The sequence below is a fragment of the Halyomorpha halys genome, unplaced genomic scaffold (genome assembly GCF_000696795.3).
Source record: "Halyomorpha halys isolate HHAL.00 unplaced genomic scaffold, Hhal_1.1 Scaffold208.1, whole genome shotgun sequence".
Lineage (NCBI taxonomy): Eukaryota > Metazoa > Arthropoda > Insecta > Hemiptera > Pentatomidae > Halyomorpha > Halyomorpha halys.
The window spans coordinates 916,153-942,474 of NW_027109100.1; the positions used below are offsets into that span (position 1 = coordinate 916,153).

Consider the following 26,322-nt stretch of genomic DNA (forward strand, 5'->3'; position numbering starts at 1 on the left):
TATATTCATTTTGTTAATTACCTTTCCTGATTACATTTATAATTTTACTCATGATATATTCTTATTGATTATGATACTTAACATTTTAGGAATTCTTTTAAAAAATTCTCAAAAATTATTATTTATTGTTCTTTTAATTTTCCTACATTCCATTTCTTCATTTTCAGATATTTTATGGAGGGAACCTCCATTAGAGCATCAATTTCAGTGCGAAGCATGTTTGAAGATATATAAATCAAAAGCAGGATTTTATTTACATCAAAAGTTCGATTGTGGTAAAGAACCTCAATTTCAATGTCCACAATGCCCTCACAAGTCTAAAAGGAAAGGAGATTTGAAAAGACATATGGCAACTCATTGTAAAATATTAATTGATTTCGGAGTCCTTGCTCCTAATGCATTAACTTAATTTTTACTCAAAACAAGTATTATGACGAGTCTCCTATGAAACGCTTTGTAATGTGAATTTTTGTTTTGTGTGAGTAGTGTGTTGATGACTTAAATAAATGAGTGATAAAAAAAAAGTAAGAAAGATCTTTTGATAATTTTTTATTCAACTAAGTTTAATTTCAATAAAAAAAAGGAAGAAACATCTTAGTTATCAAAAACATTTTGTTATTTATATTTTGGATATATTTTTTTCCTTTTTCAAACCCTGTAGGCTCGGAAGCCCTCCATGGTTCATCGAGCCTCATAAAGTGGGCATCCTTAATTATGAACTAAGAACTGAACCCCAGACCATTCACGAGTTGCAGTACTACAGATTTTCATTTTCCTATTAAATCCATTTCATAAACTCTTTCAATCAATTGTGTCCAATGAATTAAACCATTGTCCATATTTTTTTTTTTTTATATTCTTTATTTCCTGTATTCTTTAACTCTTATTAATATGTCATTCTTTCTTAACTACTGTGTATCAACTCATTACATTATCACGTTATAGGAATCAATGATTTATGAATATAAGAAATGAAAAATATATTAAGAACAAAAATTAAATTTGTCCTAGGGTTTAATTAATTAACACCATAAAATAAAGTATTTCATTAAATTTAATTAATATGAAAGTAAACAATTTAGACTAATTTATGGGAAATCATATATTAAGTTTGCAAATGGAATAATAATGTTTCTGAAATGTCAAAGAAAATTTTAATAACTAACTAGAATGTTTCTCCCCTCATTTATGAAATTAAACTTTATTAGAAGACTTTATACCGTATATGAGTATATAAATATTCAACTAAGATTAAATAGTAGTAGTTAGTCTGATACTCTGATTTATTGTACCTACTATTGATATTGTAAACTGAAAAAAATATTGAACCAAAGGTAAATCTGAAGTTGAAATTTAAAATGGGTGTTATTTAATTTATAGTGAAACCATCCTGATACAATTATTATTTTGTGATATTTTGAACTGTATTTATTTTATATATTTCTAAAAATTATTTTTAAGGTCTTCTTGTTGGTATTAATTTATACTTGAAAGACAATCTGTGATATTCTAGTTTTCCTAAATAAATGTATGCTGATTTTTAATAAGTTATTTAGTTAATGATTTTAATTTTGTTTTAAGTAATATTTATTTATAAATGTATTTATAAAAAAAACTTTTATTAAAATAAAAATTGGAAGTGATTTTATTCGTTAAACAAAAAAATGCTTTGTACTATCATAAGAATAAACTAAGGTTCTATGCTTATAGTTGTATGATATAATGCTTACATATATCATTAAAAGCACTCATTGTTTTTTTTATTCTTCATCATTTTTCTTTTGTTGTTATTTACTTTAAGTGGTTTTATATATTTAGCACACGATTATGGAGTTTTCAACAAATATAATGGTGAAGATTTTTTTTGTCTTTTCATGGTAGCTTCACGAAAGGAAATAGTAGCTTTTTCTTGTAAAAGTTCCAATTCCCTTGCCAAAATGAACACAGTCTACATATTATTTTTTAAAAAATTAAATTACTTATCATCAACTTAAACAAAAAATAAATGAACAAAACTTAATGCAATAACTAATTATTACCAAAAATTAATAAAATAAATAATATAGCAAGTACAAGGTTTCTTTACATGGATCTTCTTGGACTGTTAGTCAAAGTTGATCTGTATCAAAAATTTCAGTATCAACAATTTTTTGAGGGGGTGTAGACTTAGATTTTGTGCTCGACTTGGATATTAATATCCACCTTTCTACTCCAATATTAGATAACATGTAGCCTGTGATGGAATGTATTACTTAAACCCTATAAGAAGCTATAAATCTTTCTCTTATTTTCTTACCAGCTATTAGAATTATATTTATTAATTGTTTATATTTATTTGTTTTGCTTATATATTTATTCTGTAATTTTAGGTTTTCTGCTTAAACATTTGTGCAGCAATTGTGGGAAATCTTATAAAAATCGCAATGGATTAATACAACATTTGCGATATGAGTGTGGAAAAGAACCTCAATTCTTTTGCCCTAATTGTCCATATAAGGCAAAACATAGGTTTCATTTAAAACGTCATATTGTTTTTGTACATTCTGTTAATCATTTACTGAAGCATTGTAAGTTGGAAACAAATGAATAAAATGTATAATAGCTTTAGAAAATATTAAAATCCAATTCTCTTTAATTTTAATTAATTATTTTGTGGGATATCTTACATAAAGTATTTGATTTTCAAATAAGAGCCTGTTTAAATAACAACAGTTAATAATCTGCAATTTTTTAGAAATAGAAATTGTAAGTATAGTGTATTTCTTTAAGAGTATTTATTATTGATATGATTTTTTTTTTTTCAAATGCATAGGTACTTAGAACTTATTTCTTTGATTTAATAAACAGTATTTATCAAATCAGGGAAATAAAGGGTGTGAAAAGGAGATTTAAATTATCTGGATAATCTTTGTCATACTTTAGTGAAACAAAAGATTTATTATTTTTATCCCTGATGATGAAGGTAATGATCCATAGGGAGCAGGTAACAAACCTTTTAGGATCAATGTCTAAAGTCTTTATTATCTTAATCTTTAAACCAAAGATAAAACTATAATGTCACACCAATCAAATAACCATATTTAGAAATCATACTTATACAACAATATTTATACTATGCTTTTATGTAAACTCATTAATGTAACTATCAATATATGGCCATTAACTTGTACGCTCGAGTTAATTCGAGCGCCCTAAACAGGTCAAACTGTGCATACTCGAGATGATTCGAGCGGCATTGTATTTAATACTGCTATAATTTTTCACAGTTGAATATATTCGAGAATTGAAAATAACAATGTGATAATAATAAAATAAATAACAATGATTTATTCTCTGTAATAATCCTCTCTCTATAGCTTTAGCCTATGTTTACATAGGTATTATGACCAATATCCAAAATTAAAATTAAAATTTTGATTATTTTTATATTTTTTAAATTTTTTTCCCAACACAATGTTCTATATTGTTTTATTTTATAAAAAATATTGATTGTTTTTGGCCGTTTTTTTCAAAAAACTCTGTGTTAAGGGGTTAAAGTTCATATAGATTTAGGACTACAGAGCTTCTGGATGCTAAAAATGAGTGCATTAGTCGGGCTCAGCCCAATAGTTAGTGCGAGTTCTTCGCTCATTTTTTCAGTTGGAGTATTAGAGTCTAGTCACGGTTTCACACCACTTTTTGGAAAAAAATTTTTGACATGCATGAGTGAAATAAAAAATACTATCTAGGAAAATCAATCTTAGACATTGATTTTGAGATTTCTAAAATTTGAAAAATAATTTTTTTTTTTTTGAGGTTGTCATGTTACGTCTCAAATAAAAGCACACCCAATAACCTTCATAAGAGTTATTAAACATCCCTCCACACAATTGATTGTGAATCTATTTGTATATTTGTGATCGAAAAGATCGTGAAATTAGGCTATTTCCGCAGTTTTGAAAAATTGATATTAAAAAAACTACTGATGTAGTATAAAATTAAATTAACTAAACTGAATCCTAACGATTCACTCCTTATGGTGAACCAGTTCTTTCAAACAATTCTTCAGTTGATTCTCTTTACCTTATTGCTTTTTTGAAAAAAGAACTTTTTATTGAAAAATTCTAAACCTTATGATTTTTCAGATAAAAATTTCTGTTTTTAAAATGAACTATTATATAAATTAATTTTAAAAAACCATTTTATTCCATTCTAATAAATAAAAACACAAAAATAACACTACTGGTTCAATCCTCTTTGCGGTTCTTCAAAAATTAAAATAAAAACGCCTAATTACTTTAAGTTAATTCCCCTTTACTTATTCTATATTCACAGAATACATACTCCTTTGATTAAAGGACTTATGTACATATTTATTAGCTGTTCTCATTTTTTGGGCTTTATATATAATAAAGTAATAAAACAAAATATGTTTGTTATTTATTAACTTAAAAAAAAAAAAAAAAAAAAAGTAAAAAAGCTTAGTATCAAGTTGGGGTCCTTAATAAAACAAAATATCCCCTACTCTCACTTCTTCTACTCTTCTGAATAGAGAATTGACTGACTCCAAGTGAATTGTGATTGTTTCATGAGAATCACTTGTGGGTATGATTATTTCAGAGTAGTCGACTCCTTTTTCCCGACTCACCTGTCCCTCTCTATCTCTTTTGATTGTGTCTGCAGGTAATATAATATTAATAATTATTATGTTCTTTAAGATTCACATCAATTAGTTGCAAGAGAACCCATATAAGTATTAAAAGTAAAAACTGCCTCAGAAAATATTTTGCTCTAAATCAGTAATTATTAATCCATATTAAAAGTAGAAATTTTGCTTGTTCATTTTATTTGTAAGCATATGAAAATAAAAATACAATAAGTTTATTTTTTTATAAAGGTAATAAATTTATTATAATTTATGTTTTTAAAAGTTGATTTATTAGTTTCTTTACCAATTTATTTTACTTTTATAAGATTTGAATATATAATTAATTGCATATGTAGCCTACTAAATAACAACAAAAACAATAAATAATGTCGGTTAAATCACTAAAGAATTAAAATTCATATTAAATTCTATTATTGTTTTTCTAATAATTTGAACTTTTCACAGGATATGATGCTCCTTTCGGTGAGAAGAAGTATGAATGTGATGCTTGCCAAAAGAAATATCGCCATGCTAGTAGTTTGCAAAGCCACAAAAAATATGAATGTGGCAAGGAACCGCAGTTTCAATGCCCATACTGTCTACATAAAACCAAATATTCTAAAAGTTTGAAAAAACACATTTTGATGAAACACTTAGCCCTACATACCAGTAATGCTGCATTATGATTTGGAAAAGAGCCTATGTAGCTCCTGAATAAGTTGCCTCATGAAAATATCACCTTTCATTTGTAATTTATTTTTCAAATAAATGTTGTTTATTTTCATTATTCCTTTATTGATTACCTTTGTTAATATTGTACTAATTCCATCTTGGAATAGTATGTAATAATACTATAACTTTTTTAAATTAATATTTCTTAATTGTAATGTTACTTATTATTATAACTAGAGAATATTTTGGTTGACAGCAAGTAGGCCTATAATAATAATTACTAAAGCATAATAAATATATGTTTTTATTATTACTATAGGCCTAAACACTAACTGCGGGTTGTACAATTTCTTTAGCAGATTTTCTCAAACATGCTTCAACATTTCTGTATGAGTAGCATCACAGCTCCTGGGTTTTTATCGCTTTTAGGATTTCTAACTCTTATTCAAACTCAGTAGATCGTATATAATTATAATTATATAAAGTTAAAATTTCAAAAATTAACATTTTCTACCGTATTTTTGCAATAAGTACATCTAATCTGAACTATCAAGAATAGAAGGAAGGGTCTGGGCTTACTGGGATAGAAGGATCAAATGAAAAAATGTTACTGAAATGTGAAATTAAAATTTATTTTACTTAAAAAACACTTTAAATATTTAGCGTTTAGTTGGAATTAGTATGTTATTTTAAAGCTTTTAGAAAAAATTAATATCAAAGAATTTTTTTTTAACTTCTTTTTCAAGACAAAAGGGTTTTCATTTCATTGTACAACACTGAAGACATCTTAAAAGATGTGCAACATTTTGATTGAATGAAATGGCTGATTACAAGAGACTTAAGAAAACTAGTAGCCATTACAAGTATTTAAATTTTTTTCAAACTCCAACATCCTAAAATTTTATCACTTTCAAGAGAAAATTTAAATTGAAAAGTTCAATGCATGTTATAAGAACAGAACTGCATTTCACTGGAGAACTTTCTTTTAAATATTCAGCGATTTAAATGTTATTGCTTGTTTTCACTTTGTATATTTAACTTTAAACTAACATCAAGGCAATTGTAAAAGCTTAATGAAAGTGAAAAACTGTGGGCATCATCTAATTTGATTTTAAGAGTTCAATATATCAGTGACTTAAAAAAAAAAAGCATTATTTTCTGAGTCAAAATTTTTTGTGGGTGAACCATCTTCAAAAATTTTCCCCAATTTTTCATCTGGCTGCCTGGGATTATAAAGAACAGCATGAAACTCAAAATAGAGCTTAAATCACTGTTTTGGCGACCAAACCCAAATTTTTTAGTGCTGTAGACTGGAGCTTAGCTGCCAACTTTAGATGGGATGTTGAATGTTTGCGAAGGCAGATGAATTTGACCGAACCATGAAAAACTGTACCATGTTTGTGTAACATTTTTTCTAAAAAATAATACATATATTTTGAGTTAAAAGAACAGAGGTTTTAACTGAAATTGATTCCATTATAGGTGGTGGTAATAATAATTGAGGATTTTGAGACCTCAAAAATATTTTATAAAAAGAAATTATAGGTTTTTTTTGTTTTTTAATGGATATTGTAAACAAGGATGCAAAAAATGTAATATTAAAGAAATATCAATTAGACAAACCATTTGAAGTGATCATTTTTTTTATTATCACTCAAATAACGTTCTCAATCCAATTCATTTCATTTTTTGTAAAAATTCCTTAACATTTGCTACCTTGGCATTGTAGGGAAACCTAAAACATGTACAAAATAATATTTTTAATGTTGGGTAACTATAACCTACTTAAAATTAAATAAAAAAGTAGTTTGTATTTGAGATACATTTTTCTTATTAGGAAATAACAGATAGGTATTTTTCTTTGAAAAATTGGATATCATTTCATAATATTTATTTATCATATGTAGAGGAAATGGTTGAATGTTGTTTATCTGTAAGGATGATGATAGAAAGATTTAAATGAATTTTGAAATTAGTGAGCTTTAGTCCCTCTCTATTCTCTACCTATGAATAGCATTAGTTAAATTCTTTAATTTAAATAGAAATTTTGTTAGGGATATGTATGAAAAACATATCCCTAACAAAATTTCTATTTAAATTCTTTAATTTAAATAGTTTTAGGCTACTAATGAAAAGTGGAATGTTCTACGAGAAAAATCTGTGAGCAGTAAGGAAACAAGAACTAAATGGTTGGTCTACTTGATGATGTTTTATAATGTTTAAATCTTGGAAGTGAAAATAAAGCCAGGATTGGAATAATTTCTCCTAACTCAGATAACCAATTGAAGGTGTGTATGAGATTTCACAGTCATGTTATTTTTAATTATCAACTATTCAAAAGGTTATGCATCAAATTAAAAAAATAATTTTAGTCAACTAATTTATTTTAGAATATCACAATTTTTAATGTTTTTCTTTTCTTTTAGATTTATTTTAATTAAATATGCAATATTCTATTTAGGTTATTGTCTTTTTCACTCATCATTCAATTAATGAAATTTTAAAAATATTTATTGGCTTGCATCATAAACTTATTTAATCATTTATCTGCAAATTATGGACGATGATGAAAATTTAATTCTAATTGTATGCTTGTGTGAATATTGGAAACTTGTGTGAAATTGATTTACCTCTTGATAAAAGTATTCATTAATTAATTTTTATTTTAGAATTATATGATAGGAGTTGTGTTTGTTGAAAACTTAATTTTTTTTAATAAGAATAAACTATATGTTCATTCTGTGCTAATCATCTATATGAAAGATATCACTTGAGACTGAATTGAATTAATGTTACAGGATATAACAAGGACCATTAGTTAGCCCTTGCATCGTATAAGAGCTTATTCTTCTTAAAAATGATTAGAAATTTGAAGATGGAGAAGAACCCCCGGGCCATTGTCTTCACCATCCTCATATGTTCAAACTAAAAGGAAATCTTAAACAACTTGTCACTTCAAAACATTTTAAGTTGAATAGCATGATTTAAATGAGATACTTCAACATCATTATTTTACTTTTATGATATTATTTTTTTTTTAATTTTCTTTTTTATAGTAAACAAATTATGAATTCTGTTCATTAACATGTCAAAAAGTTAAATTTGTTCAAATCTCTTTTATTTTCGACTTCTGACGTATTAGAAGATTTTGATGTAATATTTACATTAATTTTTAGAATTTATCTATGCTAATATTAATAAACTGTGTTTTAATTTTTTTTGTCAATTAATATAAATTTTTCCCTCACATTCATCCTCTTTTGATTTATTAAATCCAACTTTGTTCAATCAACACATTTTTCTCTCTCTTTCAATTCTTCTTAATTTGCTTGTAATACATTTTTCTCTTTCATTTTATGAACTTAACGATTAAACCAATCCATACATATTTACTATAAAATTAAAACTAATTGTTTAAAAATATATATAATATTAATTAAATTTAGAAATGTATGTGATATAGTTTATCCGAAAGGGATCAAAGATTTTTGTTTGTTGACTTTTTTTTTATTAATGCAATAATAATTCTTAAACTTTTGAATGACTTTGGTGGAGTGAATTATTTATTTTTTATATCAGAGCTCTATTTTCTCTATTAAACTTTCATTGCATAGCATGCCGTTTTTCTTATTCTTTTTTTTCAATCACGCTTTCTTAGAGGTTTCTTAGAGATTTTTTCAGTACCTCTTACAGAATAACCATTTCTTTCCTTCTTTATTTTTGTTTCAGCAGTTATTGGCAACGGATACTGCTGTGATAAATGTGGAAAGAATTACAGTTACTCAGGAAGCCTTAAAAGGCATCAAAAATATGAGTGTGGGAAAGAGCCTCAGTTCCAGTGTCCTTATTGTTCACATAAGGCGAAACATCGTTCCAATTTAAAATCCCACATGATTTATATGCATTGTATATCTTAATATAATTTTTAAATGAATTCTTAAATTAAGAATTGATTGCTGAAAAATCAGTAAATCATATTGATTGTTATAATTTTGAAGTGTGCTCTAATTGAAATTCTGTTTAAGAATTTGTTGCATTAATTTCCATTGTAATAATTATTACATAATGTGGCATTTAACATCTAATTTGACGAATCTAGTTCAAGTATAAAAGAATTCAAGTGCCATATTGTCTTTTTTTTTTTATTTTGTATCATTATTTAACTTTTAAACTTTAAATTAGATGTTGTTCATTAGTTTTTATTTTTTTAAGTTAATAAAAAATATATTTAAATGAGAATACTAAACATCCTTTTTTTTATTGGATTAGTTTGTTGTTTCCTTCCAAAACTAGATTATATCCTTTTACTTCTTTCTTTATTTCAGTCTAAATTTCTAAATCATCATCTACTGTTGGAATTAAAAAATATTGATTCATACTATTTCATACAAAAATATAGATATTTACAAGCAAAAAAAAAAAAAAACAACAACTTAAAACCAATGTTAAAATACACAACTGAACTCAGTTGTCATCTTTGCTTAAATCAGACAGCCCTGATGAAGCCCTGCTAAGTGGGATGAAATGTTGGTTAACAATAAATAGTTCTCTTTTACTATTTTGTTAACTTTATTGACTGCCACCCGAACTATCTTTCTACAATCTAAAAATATCTTCCTCTTTCTTTATGAAAAGACTCCTACCTTTTTTATATTGTAATTTTTTTTTCTTTACTTACCTATGAATAAAATAATATGAAAGGGAATTATTGGAATCGTAAACATTTTCTAATCCAAGTTTTAAGGTCCTCTGAGTCCAAATAACCAAGTCTTACAAAATGTCTACGTGTGTGTCAGCCTAAGTAACAAAAAGTTGTATGAAACTGAAATTATGTTTTTAAGTTAGGTGTTTGCCTGGGATGTCAAAACAATTTTTTAGCCTAATTAGCTCAGCAGAATCTTGTTTTTCTTTTCCTTCCTCTTCTGACATGAACTAGTTCTCTCGGCTTTGTGCTAGAAGCTTTAAATCACTGAGAAACGTTTCTATTTAAATTCTTTATCCACTTGAATACTTGTTATGTAGTGTCATGGAATATTTCTCTGTCAGTTGACCTTTTTTTTCTTGGGTCATGGTTCTCATACATCCTGCATACATATCCGAGCCACTTTAGTTCACAACCATGTAGGATGATTTTCAATGGAGGTGTGGTCAACATCTCTCTTATTGTCTTGTTTCTGATCTGATTTCTTGACTAAGATGGGTAAAACCAATATATAGGTCTGTTCCAAGAACCACTTCTGACTGTCCAGAACTGTACAGAGCATGTGCAGTAAAGATGTTGGGAGGAAAGTATATTCTGTTGAATGCATGCTTCATACAGTTCCGGACAGTCAGAAATGGTTCTTGGAACAGACCTATTATTTTGTTATCTATATTAAAGAGAAAGAACTAAAAATGCTGAAAGTACTGTAACTTTTCATTTAGTAGTTAAAACACAGTATTCATAAAAAAAAAAATAGTTTGTTAGTATGAAGCAATCAGCTAATATTTCTGTAAATAAACTTGAGGAAATGTGAATTCAAGGTCCCATATTAATAGAATTGAAGCAGTATTTAAATACTTATTGAAACATTTAATATCTTGGGTTTTAGTGTCTTGTTGTTATGGCTACCTGGTGATTGTGAAATTTCCAGGTTATGAAGAGAGACCAAGTCAACACACCATAAAATAAATAAACAAATAAAAAACCATCAAGACGGAATATAATGTCTTTAAAGTTAGTTTTCTTAGTGATTTACTCTTCTGTTTTTCCTTATAAATTTGAGATTTTTTCTTTTTATCTTACGTACTTACTTGGTCATATGATGACCATTCATTTGAAACAGTATTATCCAAATTTAACTTGAATAAAAAATCAATGCACAACTACAGTATATTAATTATTAGTTCAGACTCTCAAAGTTCTTAATAAGAGCAGGCGGAGCAGCAACAGGGTATGCTATTTGAAAGATAATCTATAGATACTATTGAATTAAGAGAGCATTTGAAAAAGAGCAAAACCGTATCAGATTAAGAAGATAACAGGAGTTGGGGTTTTGCAGAATTGGAGAGGCACTAGCTGCACTCAAAAATGTTTCTTTATCATCTATCAAATTACTTGCGACTACTAGAGTGTTAAAGAATAGTAATGATAAGTTTGGGAAAGTTGAGACCTTGGCTAAGGTAGGGGTGGGCATCCATTGTTGCCAATCAACATTTAACTTGGCTTAGCAATATAAATATGGTTTTTATAATATATAAATTCAAATAAACCTCTTTTACTTAACTAGTAGATATGGTAAAATCATGAATTTCAGCTTTAAAAAGGCATTTATTTAAAATTACTCTGGTGTAATATTCGTTCTTAACAATAATATAAAATAATGAATAAAAGTAATTTTAAAAAATAGTTGGACCAAAGTAAAAATTTAAGACTTTATAATATTTTAGTATCTGTGGTTTAGATCCTTTTTTTTGTCCAACTTCATTGCTATTCAGTTATTGTTATAACTGTACAACTATGGCAATTAGACAATTAATTTTCTGATTTCATCATCAATTTTTTCTGCTATATAAAAAGATATTTTAATGGAAATTACACAATGAAAGCCTGCTGTAGTAAGCCTATACCTTAAAATATTCATGATGTTTCATATTATTTATCTATGTAACTGTTCCATTCTTCATTTCTCCTGTACTGAGTTGGCTCCAAGATTGAAATGGGCTGAATCCAACATCCTTGGCTTGTGTCAAAAAGTCAATGCCTGGTTCTGATAACTGAAACCCTGTTGGAAAGTTGGCTGTTATACCACTTGTTTATTTATCATGCACTGAACTGGTTGATCTCTAGAAATCATTATTTGAAGTTAAACCAAGGCAAAGTACATCATCTTTTGGAAGTAATATTCTCTTACCAAGATGAATTAATGACTAAAAACGGTTGGTTTTCTTTCTAAAATGAAGATCAGTAGTAAATAACCAAAAAACTGACAAAATTCAATGACTTATGTTCATGTTGATAAGATTTATCCTATCAGTCATGCTTTTAAGGATTACTTTTGTTATAGCAGCTAAAAATATAGCTAAGTATTTTTATGATAATTTAATTATTTTACTTCCAAATTATATTTTTACTCTTTTATACAATTTTTTAAAATTAAAAATCAATTTTCTCTTCATTAACTTTTTTTGTTTTAAATAGGAAATGGTGTTTCACTTCTTTGTACAATATGTGATAAGTCATACAGAAATTTGAAAAGCCTTCGAAGACATCAAACATACGAATGCGGAAAGGACCCTCAGTTCCACTGTCCATACTGTTCTTATGGAGCAAAACAGAAAACCAGTCTCAAGAGACATATTATTTGCAAGCATTTGTCAAAAATTGAAAATAAAAATATATGTATGGATTAAGCTATTGAAGTTGTCTCTCTTCTAACCTTGTTTTAATTAAAACTAAATGATGTGTTAGATTTTTATCCAAAAAATTATATTATTTCAGTATGATTGACGTAAATATTACCGTTGGTTGAACGAAGTTTTATTACAAACTTGAAAAGTTAAAAATATTTTCTTGCTAAAGTGGAGATCAAAAGTGAATAAAGCTAACTGACATAATTAAAATTTTAATGAGAAAATTCAGTGTACATGTTCAGTCAAAACTTTATATCTCACAGTAAACTGTGTTTCATGGATGAATTTATAGATAAAATTTAATTCCTTATGATACGACAAACCCTTAGACTCCGCAAGCTTAATTTGGTAGGTCATAGGTGCCTCTGTAAGTCAAAATTTCTAGGAATCTCATTTCTTGATAAGATGGTACCTAAATTTGTTTATAGTGACGAGTTACTCCACATGTTCCCTCCCTAATAATGCAAAATCTATCATTGTTTACATTGTTAGTTAGTGAGTTTTATACACTTTGGAATGCATCCATGAACTCAGCAAATATGTTAACAAGTTTTGATCCTTTTGCCTACCTTATAGGAAAATTGATAACTCAAAATTGATTTTCATTAAACTTAAAAATTGTATGTTGTCACCATATTCCTTTAAATTTAAAAACATTTCCCTGATAAAAAACAAATTGTTAAATTCATGAATAAAATTAAGAGAAAGATTGAGTAAATACCGATAAACTTACTCCATGACATTTATCTGACTTCAAAGCACACAGGCTCGGTCAAAAGGCCATTCAATGTTGGTAAATGTTTAACACTAATTACATAAATGGCAGTTTAATTACCAGAAATTTTTTTATTATTTAATTATGTCCAAAAGATTTGTAATATATTTAGCCTAATTATAGCATGTTTGATTTTATTTATAGGTGTTGCTGAGTTCCCTTTTGTTTGTAACAGGTGTAATAAGGGATATAGAATCAAGAAGAGCCTTTACAGCCATCAAAAGTTTGATTGCGGTTTAGATCCTCAGTTTTCTTGTCCTTATTGTCCTTACAAAGCCAAACAGAAACCAAATTTAAAAAAACATATCGTTTTAAAGCATTACCAACATTTAACAGATTCTGATCTAAATAAAAATTTCTTTACCGTTTAATTTTAAACATTTAATTATTCGGTGTTTAAATGGTTGTTATAAATAAATTTATTTTTATTATTTCATCTTTATATTAACTGTTAATTAATAGTACCAATGTAAAAGATGAGAATTATTTAGAGCTATTGTTTTATTAATGTTATTATTGATCTTACAGCATTACCATATGTTTGTACTAAATGTAACAAGGGATACAGAATCAGACAAAGCCTTTATAGCCACCAGAAACACGAATGTGGAAAGGACCCTCAATTTCACTGTCCATATTGTACTTACGGAGCAAAACAAAAAGCCAGTCTTAAGAGACATATTATTTGTAAGCATTTGTCAAGTGTAGAAAATAAAAATATGTGTTTGGATTAAGCTACAAAAGTCTTCTTTCCTCTAACCTAGTTTTAATCTAAACTAAATGGAGTGATATTGAATTTTCATCCCAAAAATGTATAAGCATTTTTCACATGATAATATCATCCAACACACTAAAATGATTCTTAAATGGTAGTCGAAGAAATCATTTTTTCTTTGTGGCTCTTTGTAATTTTTATCTACTTTGTGGGAAAGGAATATTTTGTAATTTTTTAAAACTTAATTTTAGGAGTTGTTGCTACCATCTAAAGTTTATTTTTTTTTTTTAGAAAAAAAGAGTCATTCCATAAAAAATTACCTAAGACCTGAACCTCTTTATCTCAGATTTTAATGATTTTTTTTTATATTAATAATTAAATACATTACAAATATATTGTTTGCATGAGTAGTTTTTATTATTGATTTTTCAATTTTTGTGTTAATTGCTGAATTTGTTTAATGTTTTTGAACACAAAACTCCTCGTATATTTGCAACAGAGAGATGTTTTATAGCTCGTTAGCTCGTGTTATAGATTTTGGTCACAGCAGTATTGCAGAGGAAATTTCACAGCAGTTATCATGTTATGTATATGTAAAATAATATTAATGAATAAGTTATTAATAAAATAGTACATCAGATATCGCTTCATCTTAAAACATTAAAGTCGGTTCCTTAGAATTTGAATACTTGCTTCTCTATTTCTTAACTCACAGTAATAAGTACTGTTTCTGTTCTTCATCTTTTGTTTGAAGCTTATTGTACTCTTCTATCAATGCCATCCACAATCAGAAACATCTTTTACAACTTTATATGAAATTGTTGTTACCTTGCTCTTCTTGTAAGATTTATTTTGTTTCCAGCTAGTTACATCTATTTGTAAGTAATGTGATAATATAGCATGGTCAACACCTGAAACACACAGGCATTGCTTGAAGGGCAAGTGATGTTTGTAAATCTTTAAATGAATCACATAAAAGGTTATAAAATTAACAGAAATAAATATTTTTTTTTAAAATATACTTATTTTATTATCAGAAGATTTGTAATATATCTACCATAATAGACTATGTTTGATTTTAATTATAAGTATGCAGATTCCCCTTATGTTTGTAATAGATGTAATAAGGCTTATAGAATCAAGAATAGCCTTTACTAGCATCAAAAGTTTGATTGCAGTTTAGATCCTCAGTTTCCTTCCCCATACTGTCTTTATAAGACTAAACTGAAACCAGAAACCAAATATTAGATGAGATGTATTCATTTTAAGCGTTATTTGTCAAGTATAGAAAATAAAAATATATGTCTGGATTAAGCTACTGAAGTTTTCTTCCTTCTGACCAAGTTTTAATTTAAACTAAATGAAATGAACTGTTGGATTTTTTCCCAAAAAATTATATATTAATTATTCAGTATGCTTTAAACAAAATATTACATGCATGCCTTTGGGAGGCCAAACCAAATACTGCCCAGTACTCTGTACAGTTCTAGACAGTCAGAAGTGGTTGTGGGAACAGACCTATAGTCTGAACAAAGTTGTATTGTTGAGAAATATTGAGTAAATATCTATATACTTATTCCATGATATTTATCAGACTTGAAAACACACAGGCTCTGTAAAAAGGCCGAGTGAAGTTGGTAAATGTTTAAGACCAATTACATAAATGACAGTAGAGCTAGGAAAAATAAATGTTTTTATTTAATATATTTACATATATTTTAAGATTCTGAATACATTTACCCTATTATACTATATTGGATTTTATTTATAGGTGTTGCTGATTTCCCTTATGTTTGTAACAGGTGTAATAAGGCTTATAGAATCAAGAATAGCTTTTATAAACACCAAAAGTTCGATTGCGGTTTAGATCCTCAGTTCCACTGTCCACACTGTTCTTATAGAGCAAAACATAAAACCAGTCTTAAGAGACATCTTATTTTTAAGCATTTGTCAAGTGTAAAAAATAAAAATATATGTTTGGATTAAGCTATTGAAGTTTTTTTTTTTTTATTCAATTTGAAACAAATGGCATGGTGTTGTAGTTTTAGCCAAAACGTTTTATAATTTCAGTGTATTTTACAAAAAAAAATATTACCGTTGGGTGAGCAAAGTTCTGTAACAAACTTAAAAAGTTAAAAATATTTTCTTGCTAAATTGAAAGTCAAAAGTGAATAAAGCACACTGATACAATTAAATTTGTATAAAGTATTTTTTTTACAGGATAATTCAGTTTGTTTGCATCTTTGTGAGTTAGCATGCATGCTTATTAATATAAACATTTTAAGTTGTTTGTTTTTCACCTGTTTTCTGCTTATTCTTTTCTATTGAACAACATTGTCCAGCTAAAAACGAAGTTCTCACATTCATGTGAGTACAGATATGAGGAAAAATGAGTAAATATTTCTATACTTATTCTATGACATTTACCAGACTTCCAAACATGCCAAAAGACCGAGTAGTGTTGGTTAATCTCTAAACTAATCTCATGAATTGCAATACAACTACCAGAAATGAATATTTTTATTTAATATACTTCTTTATGTCTAGGAGATATATTTAACCTAATATATTATGTTGGATTTTATTTATAGGTGGTGCAGATTTCCCATATGTTTGTAACAGGTGTAATAAGAGATATAGACTCAAGAATAGCCTTTACAGCCATCAAAAGTTTGATTGCGGTTTAGATCCTCAGTTTTCATGCCCTTACTGTTCTTACAAAGCCAAACAAAAAACAAATTTAAAAAAACATATTATTTTAAAGCATTACCAACATTTAACAGATACTAATCTTCAAAAAAATTAATTTGTCTGATATATAAACCTAAGATTTATTATTATATAGTAATGATTTTAGATTAAATAATGTTAGTATTAGTGTTACTATTTCATTGTCTGAATTAATATTGATTTATATTGAAGGGTATAGAAATAATATGATTTTTGAATGTTTTTTTCAGTTTTATGTTAATTGATTTCAGAAATATATGTTTTGGCATGTAGAAAATTATTGCCCATCAAAACCCTGTGTTTTGGAATGATTCTTATAATTACTTCTGGACTGCTGGGCGGGTAAGGGTTTAAAATATAAAAGACATCATTATTATTATTAAAATAATTCTGAATTTTTAAATGATTTCAAGAATATGTGTTATGATAAACAATAACCAACAAAAAAGGTACTAAATTTATTTTTCATGATACCTTGCACCTGGACTGCTTTGAAGTCTGGGTGCGAGGGCATTTTAAAAAACAAAACGAGTTACTTAAAAAATCATTGAACTATCTTTAATCTTTTGTGTACTAATGTTAAACTTAAGACATTAATTCAAACCAAAACTAAAATAAAAAATAATATATCAAAAAATAATATACATCAGTGTTTCTGAAACTGGGTACCAGGGATGCCACAAGTAAATACTACTTTTTCAAAATATTGCAACATAAGGGAAAAAAGAAATTAAAATAGCAAATATACAGTCCATTCCAGGATTTACTTTGCTCTTTTTTTTTCTTTTTCTAATATCTTTTAATTAATATCTTTTAGCTCAGGAAAAAAGTTTGGGAACCGCTGATATATTAAACTCATCTCTGAGAAGAAACAGGTTGATATAACAAAATATGTATTTATGATAATTTTGTGCAATTTATAGTTATAATAACAGTTTTGTAAAAATATAAATTAATGTTCTTTGTAAGACAGCACTTATAGCTGGATATTCTGACCTTTTTTCACAAGAACTGAAGAGATTAATTCAATCTCCACTTCTATCAATGCTCAATTAAAAATAAATATAAGCTAGTTTTCAGATTCTACTAAAATAATTTAATTTTAATTATTTAATTGTCTAGTGCTTAATTTTGTATTATAAATAAACATATTTTTTATTGTTTTATCATTAAAAAAACTAGTGTTTTATTAACTTTAATGTTGATCTTACAGTGTTACCTTATGTTTGTACTCAATGTAACAAAGGATACAGAATCAAGCAAAGCCTCTATAGTCACCAGAAACATGAATGTGGAATTGATCCTCAGTTTCCCTGCCCATATTGCCCTTATAAGGCTAAACAGAAGCCAAATCTTAAGAGACATATTCATTTTAAGCATTATGTGTCAAGTGTAGAAAATAAAAATATATGTTTGGATTGAGCTATTTAAGTTTTATTTCATTTAACCTGGTTTTAATTTAAAACAAATGGAGTGAAGTGCATATAATTAAATTTTTTATAAAGTTATTTTTTAAGTATAATTTAGTTTGTATTTGCGTGTGTGCATGTGGTTGCACATTCAATATGCAAGTGTTAATATAAAGATTTTCAATTTATTCATACCTATTTTGTGTATTATAGTCCTTTAAATTTTAAAACATTATTCAACCAAAAATACAAATTCTCAAATACATGAATGCCATTATGAGGAAGATTAAGTTGATTCTTACATTTTATTCCATGTCATTTGTCAGACTTCCAATCACACAGACACTGACAAAAGGCAGAGTGATGTTGGCTAATATTTAAACAAATTGCTTAATCGGTCTATAAGTACCAGAAATAAATGTTTTAATTTAATCATGCTCCACAAATTTGTAGTATATTTAGCCTAATATAGCATGTTTGATTTTATTTATAGGTGGTGCAGTGTTCCCTTATGTTTGTAACAGGTGTAATAAGGGATATAGAATCAAGAAAAGCCTTTACAGCCATCAAAAGTTTGATTGCGGTTTAGATCCTCAGTTTTCCTGCCCTTACTGTCCTTACAAAGCCAAACAGAAACCAAACTTAAAACAACATATTATTATAAAGCATTACCAACATTTAACAGATTCTTTGTAGTATTATAAAAAAATATTTACAATATCAACATTAGTTTTATCATTATTTATGATTTTAAAATTAAAATAAATATGAATTTGTGCAATTTACAAAAATAATAAAAGTTATATAAAAAAGATTATTAATATTCTTAATATAATTTCTATGACAGCTAACATATTCAGCTGGCTGTTCTGAGTTTGTTTTATGAGGACAGAAGAGATTACTCATTACTTCTGTTAATTAAAAATTTGAAGTAAATATATCACAGTTTTCCAATTCTACTGAAGTAATATTATTCTAACTGTTTGGTTGCTTTATTTAAGCAATATACATTTATTTAAGTGGTTAACTGTTTATTATAAATACATGTATTTTTCATCTTTATTATATGTTCTAGTTATTAATAATATCAAACTTAATGATGAAAATTATTAAGACCTAGTGTTTTATTAACTTTATTATTGATCTTACAGCGTTACCGTTTGTTTGTACAAAATGTAACAAGGGATACAGGATCAAGCAAAGCCTCTACAGTCACCAGAAACATGAATGTGGAATTGATCCTCAGTTTCCCTGCCCATATTGCCCTTATAAGGCTAAACAGAAGCCAAATCTCAAGAAACATATAGTTTTGAAACATCATCAACCTGCTGTTCTTCAGCCATAGTGGGGTTGGATAGCTTTTTAAATTAAATAGGTAAAAGTTTTTCGGATGGTTTTGCATTAAACCATTATCCCTTTGTTTGCTTCATATTGATTATTTTAAGAAACTTTAAAACACATTATGGTTAAATTATTCTTGTTAGAATAAATATAATAATATTTTATAATATAAGAAGATGGTCAGGGTTGCGGTAAAAAAAGAACACATAGGTTTTAACTATTTAATGTCCGACGTTTCACCCCAATTTGTAGGGCTTCATCAGGGCTGTTCAAAGTGATAGATTAAACAGAGCTGTTGGGACGAAATGTCGGACATTAAATAGTTGAAAACTATTTGTTCTTTTATGACTGCAACCTTGACCGTCTTCTTATATTTTAAGTTATACGGTCAACTACATATATAAATAATATTTTATCTGTTTTATCATGTTTTTTAAAATCATATCAATGGTTTTCATACTCAATAGGTTGATAAAATGTTCAACCTTATAAAATGTTTCAAGGTTGTTGAAATTATTATGCATTTCTATATAATTGTTGAAAACTAGGATGTATATAAAAATTTTGAAGAAACCAAACTTTTTTTCTTCTTTTTTTGTTGCCAATCCCGTTAATAATTATTGTATTACTTAAGTATTTAGTTAATAAATATTCATTTACTATTACTACAATATTTTATTCCATAGGAGGGTACAGAAAAAAATTATCATTACTATAGTATATTAATACATCAATACAATTATTGATAATTTTTTTAATTAATTTAGCTATTTTTCTTCATATATTCATAACATTTTTTTTAACTTGATACTTATTTTAATTTTTTTATTACACACTCAGTATTTTATTTTATGACCACCATTCTATGACCAGTTGTTCTATAGTGTGATAATAATTGAAATAAAACATCCAATGAATTCATTTTTTCCTCCTTCAGTGAGTTGAACATGTATCAGGTCAGTCCAAAAAAGGGAGAGGAGAAGAGAATTTTTATAATAGAAGAGAATAGTGTAAAAAAACACCATTTAACATTTTAATTAATGATATGTTTTCCATTTGAGTCACTTTTGTCTTGATATGAATCATCGCCATTCAGAAACATAAAGGATAAGACAATCATATAGATAGTACGATTAATCAAGATATGATTAACATGCAATACTATCCTGGAATCTCCCCTTATTACTGTATTTTCTATACTAGGGACTTTTAGATATATTTTCTTTGGCTTACTTCTATATAGCCTTTATTGAAGTGGGTCGGACTAGGCAGTGTTTTATTACAGTTTGTATCAGTAGCAATAATTACTACAAGATTTTTTATTGTGATAACCCAAACTGCTCATTAGGTGCAATATTATATCAGAATATGTTTTATTAATCTGGTCTGCAAAAGTTTTTCAAATATTTATTAGATAATATATTTAATAGGCCAATTGGTTTGTAATTACTAATTTATGCAGAATATTTATTGGGTTTGGTGTCTGGTATGACTTTGGCTATTTTCAGGAAGCTGGGAAGTATCTTAAATGGAAAATACATTTATAAACTTTGTTTTTTTTTCAAACCTCTTTATTTTTTATATTGTTACAGAATACATAATAATATAATGCAATACATTATACATATACAATTAACATTATATCTTCGTTTGCCGTATGGCATTATAAGATGAGCAAACATGGTCCGCTGAAGGCGGTTATACATTAGTGGCATGATAGCTGGGGGCTTACAAGAAATGGGGAGGGGCCATTCCGGCTGGTGATGGTGGTGGTGTGATGATTTCAAGCTGCAGAGCCCGAAGTCCTTCCTTCGGGGAGGACGTCTACCAATGGGACTTTGCTTTGCCACCTCCCAGGTCTTGTTGGAGGGGTGATTTCTCTGAATAGCGGGTTGGCACAGGCCAACTTTAATAAATAAATAAATAAACTTTGTTCAAGAAAATAGTTGCTTTATTCCTGAGGTTTTATAACTATAGTGGGTATGGAATCTTGGCCAGTATTTCTTGGTTTGCAATGATTTAATTATTTTAGCTGTTTCTTTTGGTGATATGGATGGGGATATAGGTGCTGCTGGTTTCTCAAGAAATGTTTTTATAAGGTTATGAACTTTACGTTTGTGGTTTTTTTTAAAGCCTAGATCTGGAGAAATGGAACATACCAAACTGAAATATTGTGCAAGTGATTCTGTCTTTTCTTTTTTTCGAAGTAAGCGTATGCATCCACATGGTTAATTGGTGATTTGGCTTGAGAGCGATTGGTGAATATTTTGTTTGCTTACCATAAAGATTTGTCCCAGGAGGAAATTGATTGAGAGTTTATGACCACTTTTCATTTCTTCACTTCCTAACTTCATTTTAACTTGGTACTCCACTTGATTTTTCACTAACAAGTTTATTCTATAGTTTTATGAATAGGTATTTGGTTCTGCGACGTACTTTGCAGACTTTATTTTTAATTAACTAGAGGATTTTGTGGTGAGAAAGTATTTCTTGGAATGGGTCCTTGTGCGATTTGTTTTATCTCATTTTAAATTATGGTTTTTAAGAAAATTTATGTTTGAGTTTTTATTTATTTTTTTAACAAGAATAGTCAAACATAAATGAGAGAACTTTTCTTCTAGAATGACTTATTCAAAGAAAATGACAAAAAAAAAATCCTAATTCAAGGGTTCATTTTTCACATTTATTGAATGAGAAATAATGTTATTTATTTATTTATTTATTATATTAATTTTATACCATTTTTGCAGGTGCAAAGCAGTTTCCATTTGTCTGTGAAAAGTGTAATAGAGCATACAGATTTAAGGATAGCCTTTACAGTCACCAGAAATATGAATGTGGGAAGGAGCCGCAATTCTCTTGTCCTTACTGTGTTTACAAGGCAAAACAAAAACAGAATCTTAAGTCCCACATGTTCTTAATACACAAAGATATATTGATCCCAAATAACTCATTTAAATTTTAGCATAGATAATTTATCATTTTTTAAAAAGTTTATATTCATCATAGTACATAAATGACTTTTAAAATAGAATCCATATTTAATAAGTTTGTTTAATTTATTTATTTATTATTTAAATATTAATAATGTCCAAAGACTATTTAAATCAAGAATTTTTAATTCTTACTTTTTCAAATAATTTTACTGGAAGTATATATATCCATAATCATTATTTGACTATGTTTTTCTTTGTGAAAATAGTACTTTTGTGGCATGTTCTATTAAATGAAACTAAAACTTTTTTTTATATTTTGATGTGCTTAAATTTTTTTTAATAAACTCTTAATGTAGTTTAAAGCTATCATATTTGATCAAAAAATTGTTGATATTGCTTTCTGTTCTATTTCCCTTTATAAAAGCAATTACTGATCTGTTTATTTATTTGAATGAAATCTATATTATGTTTTTGAGAAAAGTAAAGTAAAAAGTACAGGTGAGGATCATCTTTTAATTTATTTATGTATATTGAATCTATTCGTTTCTAATAATGAATGTATATTTTTAGGTCATTATTATGCCTCATTGAAGCAGAAACAATTTAAGTGTGATACATGTGAAAAGGCATACACTTACAAAGCAGGACTTTACCAGCATAAAAAATATGAGTGTGGAAAAGAACCACAATTTCAATGCCCACATTGCCCTTACAGGTCTAAACAGAAAGCTACAATGAAAACTCATATATGTAATGTTCATCTCGGAAACTTATCTAATTCTCCATACAAAGCAAATGTAAAAATAAATTCATTAAAATCACAACTTAATTAGAAAATTATATTAAAACTAATGGTTTAATTTATTTACAAATAAAATTTTAGTATATTTTATTTATGCAATTTCTTTTATATTGCTATCTAGTAAATTATTAATCATTCCGATTTAATACATTATTTGTACTACCAGTGGACAAATAAATTTAAGAATAAACTTCACTAATTAAAGAAAACTCGATATAACTATTAATGAAATGGATATAAAGTGTGGCTACTATCTTGTAAACTTTTGTCATTTGATGATTACAGTTTTTATAGAAGTATTACTTGCTATGGTTAGTATAAAGACTTCAGTTGAGTTTTATTACAATCTAATCATCATGAAATATCTGAATTTTACAAACTAATTTAATTTATTATCGTATAATTTGAATTTATCAATTAAAATAATGAAAGGAATGTCAAAATTTATATTTTCTATTTACTTTAGAATATTTTCCTTATAATTATCATACTTTAATTATAGTGCCCAAATTATGAAATTTTTTTAGCTCCTTATTTTTTTTTCAATTAATTCATGTTTCTTAGGGAATAGAACAAAATTTAGGTAAAACTAAATGTAGGTATATTTATGTTATGAGTTGCTTGAAACTTTTAATATTTATTGATGCTTCTCTGATTGATAATTTCAAACATAAGATCACAAGAACTAAGTAGTGGTTAAATTTAATGTGGGAAGACTGCTGACGTGCTTCTTCCCAATCATCAGATATAAATATAGTAGAAAATTTATATTAATACACTCCTCAATTGAAATGTGAAGACATACCAAATTTATATAGTGGAGACCATCTTAACTATCAGTTCAAGAATAGAAACAATCAACTTAGATTTGATAAAAATTCTTGTCTCCTCTATAATCCAGTGACTACAGGCTATTATTTATGCCAATGGACTTTTTACAAAATATTAAATTTAGTTTTGTGTTTTATTTCAAAAATAAATAAAAATCACAATGTGACAAGCTCACTTAGCAATTTTATTGTTTTAAATTTTTATTCAATTGAGCTAAGCACTGTTTTATTTTTATGTATGTATATATTTTTTCCCTGTATATTATTTTTAATATGTGAAATTGAGTGGAGTTTTTATTTCCTTCTGTTTACTATTTTTCTAAAACCCGTACAAATACTTTTTGCCGACTATGTACTTTCCAATTAACGATCCTTAATACAGACTGGCAGCTGTTATTGAAAAATATAATAATTATTACATACAGTTGTGATGTTTTGTTTTTAATAAAGATTTAAAGTGAATAGCTCACACTTTTGTTCATTTCAGTCCCATGTTTATGTTCATTTATATTTATGTGTAAAATGTATGAATATTAAATTTTACGTTAAGTTAAATTTTAGTTATTTTAACAGTATTTATTCCTCTCTTTGATCTCAATGGTGTTCTGTCAATATTTACAATTTTTTTCATTAATTTCTCATCTATGTATATTTTGTAGGTTTGAAATCTTCCATGGAAAGAAAGTTTAAATGTCTAGATTGTGACAGATCCTATTCATACAAGTCTGGTCTGTACCAACATAGGAAGTATGAATGTGGAAAAGAGCCCCAGTTCCAGTGTCTTTATTGCCCTTATAAGTGCAAACAGAAAGTTCATTTAAAGAGCCATCATTACTTGAAGCATGCAGGGATCATTGATTGAATTGATATTATTAACTTGTTTCTATAATTTAAGTTTTTGCTAAGAGCTTTCTGGAAAGCAAGATAAACAGAAAAAACTTTTTTAAGGAGCAGGGGTATAAATAAAATGCCATATAAAGATTCAGTATTTGTGAAATGTATACATTTAAGGCTACTCATGAGGTCTACTTCAGGGCAAAATAATAGTTGCGAAAGCCTGGAGTGGTCTCAAACATGGGCATGCATTTTACATTAAATGGTAAATCCTTACAATGTGTTGTTTTTTTTTACTTTCTTCATTCATCATCTCCTAGGTTGAATCAAAACTATTATTTGTAAGGTAAAAAAAAATAGAACAGTGGATACATAAATCCATTCATTGATTTTTGAAATGTATATTCGCTGTGACAGATAATAATTTTTAAAGAAATTTGACAATAAACTGTTTCAGAAACTGTTCTTTGTACCTCTTATTTACAAAAAAAAACTCACTATTCAGAAAGAAGTAAGTGCTGTTCATTTAAACAATATAGCAGGAAAACTAGGACAGACTCGTATTCCACTACTACTCCACTAAAAGTGTTTAGTATAGAAATATTTGAATTTTGTTGTGTTGAGAATAAAAATGACCATGTCTCGATTGGCTAGTCTTTGAAATATTCCCTACTTATTCGGAAAATACACAACTAAAGTTATCCATCTTAAATTCACTTGTTATGCTTTTTATTAGAGATAATAGGAGTTAACAAAGGAATGACAATTTAAATCCTAGTATATTTACTGTAGAAAATATGCTTTTCTGCTAGGGGCCAAATTCAACTGGCTGGAAGCACCTTTATTAGAATAAAATTGTTAAGCATTTTATTGTTGAGGAAAAAATTAAATATCAATGTATGTCATTAATTGGAAATTATCAAATAATATTTATGTGCATAAGTGACAATGAGATTCCTGATAATGAACAAGTAACTGGACTAACTTGACTATATGAGCTATTCTACTGATAAAATATGAGTAAGAAGGTACCTCAAGGGTAGTATTACTTATAGTTTTTCATCTCAGCTCATGTTTTTTTCTGAACCAGATGGTTCAAAGAACCATTTTTGATGAAATTTTGAAGCATATCTTGCTGATAATGTTACAAAAAACATCAAATACATTCTGGCTGATCATATTCATTGAATCTCTTTCATATTTTGAAAAATACGGTCAATCATTTATATATATAATAATAAGTTAACTGGAACTAGGTA

General features: G+C 27.3%; 1 protein-coding gene and 2 long non-coding RNA genes across 5 annotated transcripts in view; all 3 read left to right on the plus strand.

The window, feature by feature from the left end:
- Positions 1-299, plus strand: part of LOC112210530 (uncharacterized) — a 12,364-nt gene extending 12,065 nt beyond the window's left edge. Inside the window, exon 6 of the long non-coding RNA XR_010843390.1 lies at positions 168-299. This is a non-coding gene — a long non-coding RNA (uncharacterized lncRNA). The remainder of the gene's footprint in view (positions 1-167) is intronic.
- Positions 300-5,247: 4,948 nt separating this feature from the next.
- Positions 5,248-8,517, plus strand: LOC136795739 (uncharacterized). Its single transcript, XR_010843391.1, has 3 exons — positions 5,248-5,375; positions 7,415-7,587; positions 8,098-8,517. It is a non-coding gene; the product is annotated as an uncharacterized lncRNA (long non-coding RNA).
- A 9,972-nt stretch (positions 8,518-18,489) lies between these two features.
- The window catches only part of LOC106679532 (zinc finger protein 425), a 13,374-nt gene continuing 5,541 nt past the window's right edge, over positions 18,490-26,322 (plus strand). Inside the window, exons 1-4 of one of the 3 annotated variants that reach the window (XM_067047302.1) lie at positions 18,490-19,251; positions 19,472-19,695; positions 22,412-23,394; positions 24,889-25,328. In XM_067047302.1, coding sequence (XP_066903403.1) covers positions 25,304-25,328 — 25 coding nt within the window. In that variant the 5' untranslated portion in view covers positions 18,490-19,251; positions 19,472-19,695; positions 22,412-23,394; positions 24,889-25,303. Of the gene's footprint in view, positions 19,252-19,285; positions 19,696-22,411; positions 23,395-24,888; positions 25,329-26,322 lie in introns of those variants that run through there. The other 2 variants (XM_067047303.1, XM_014418748.2) reach the window with 2 other exon arrangements.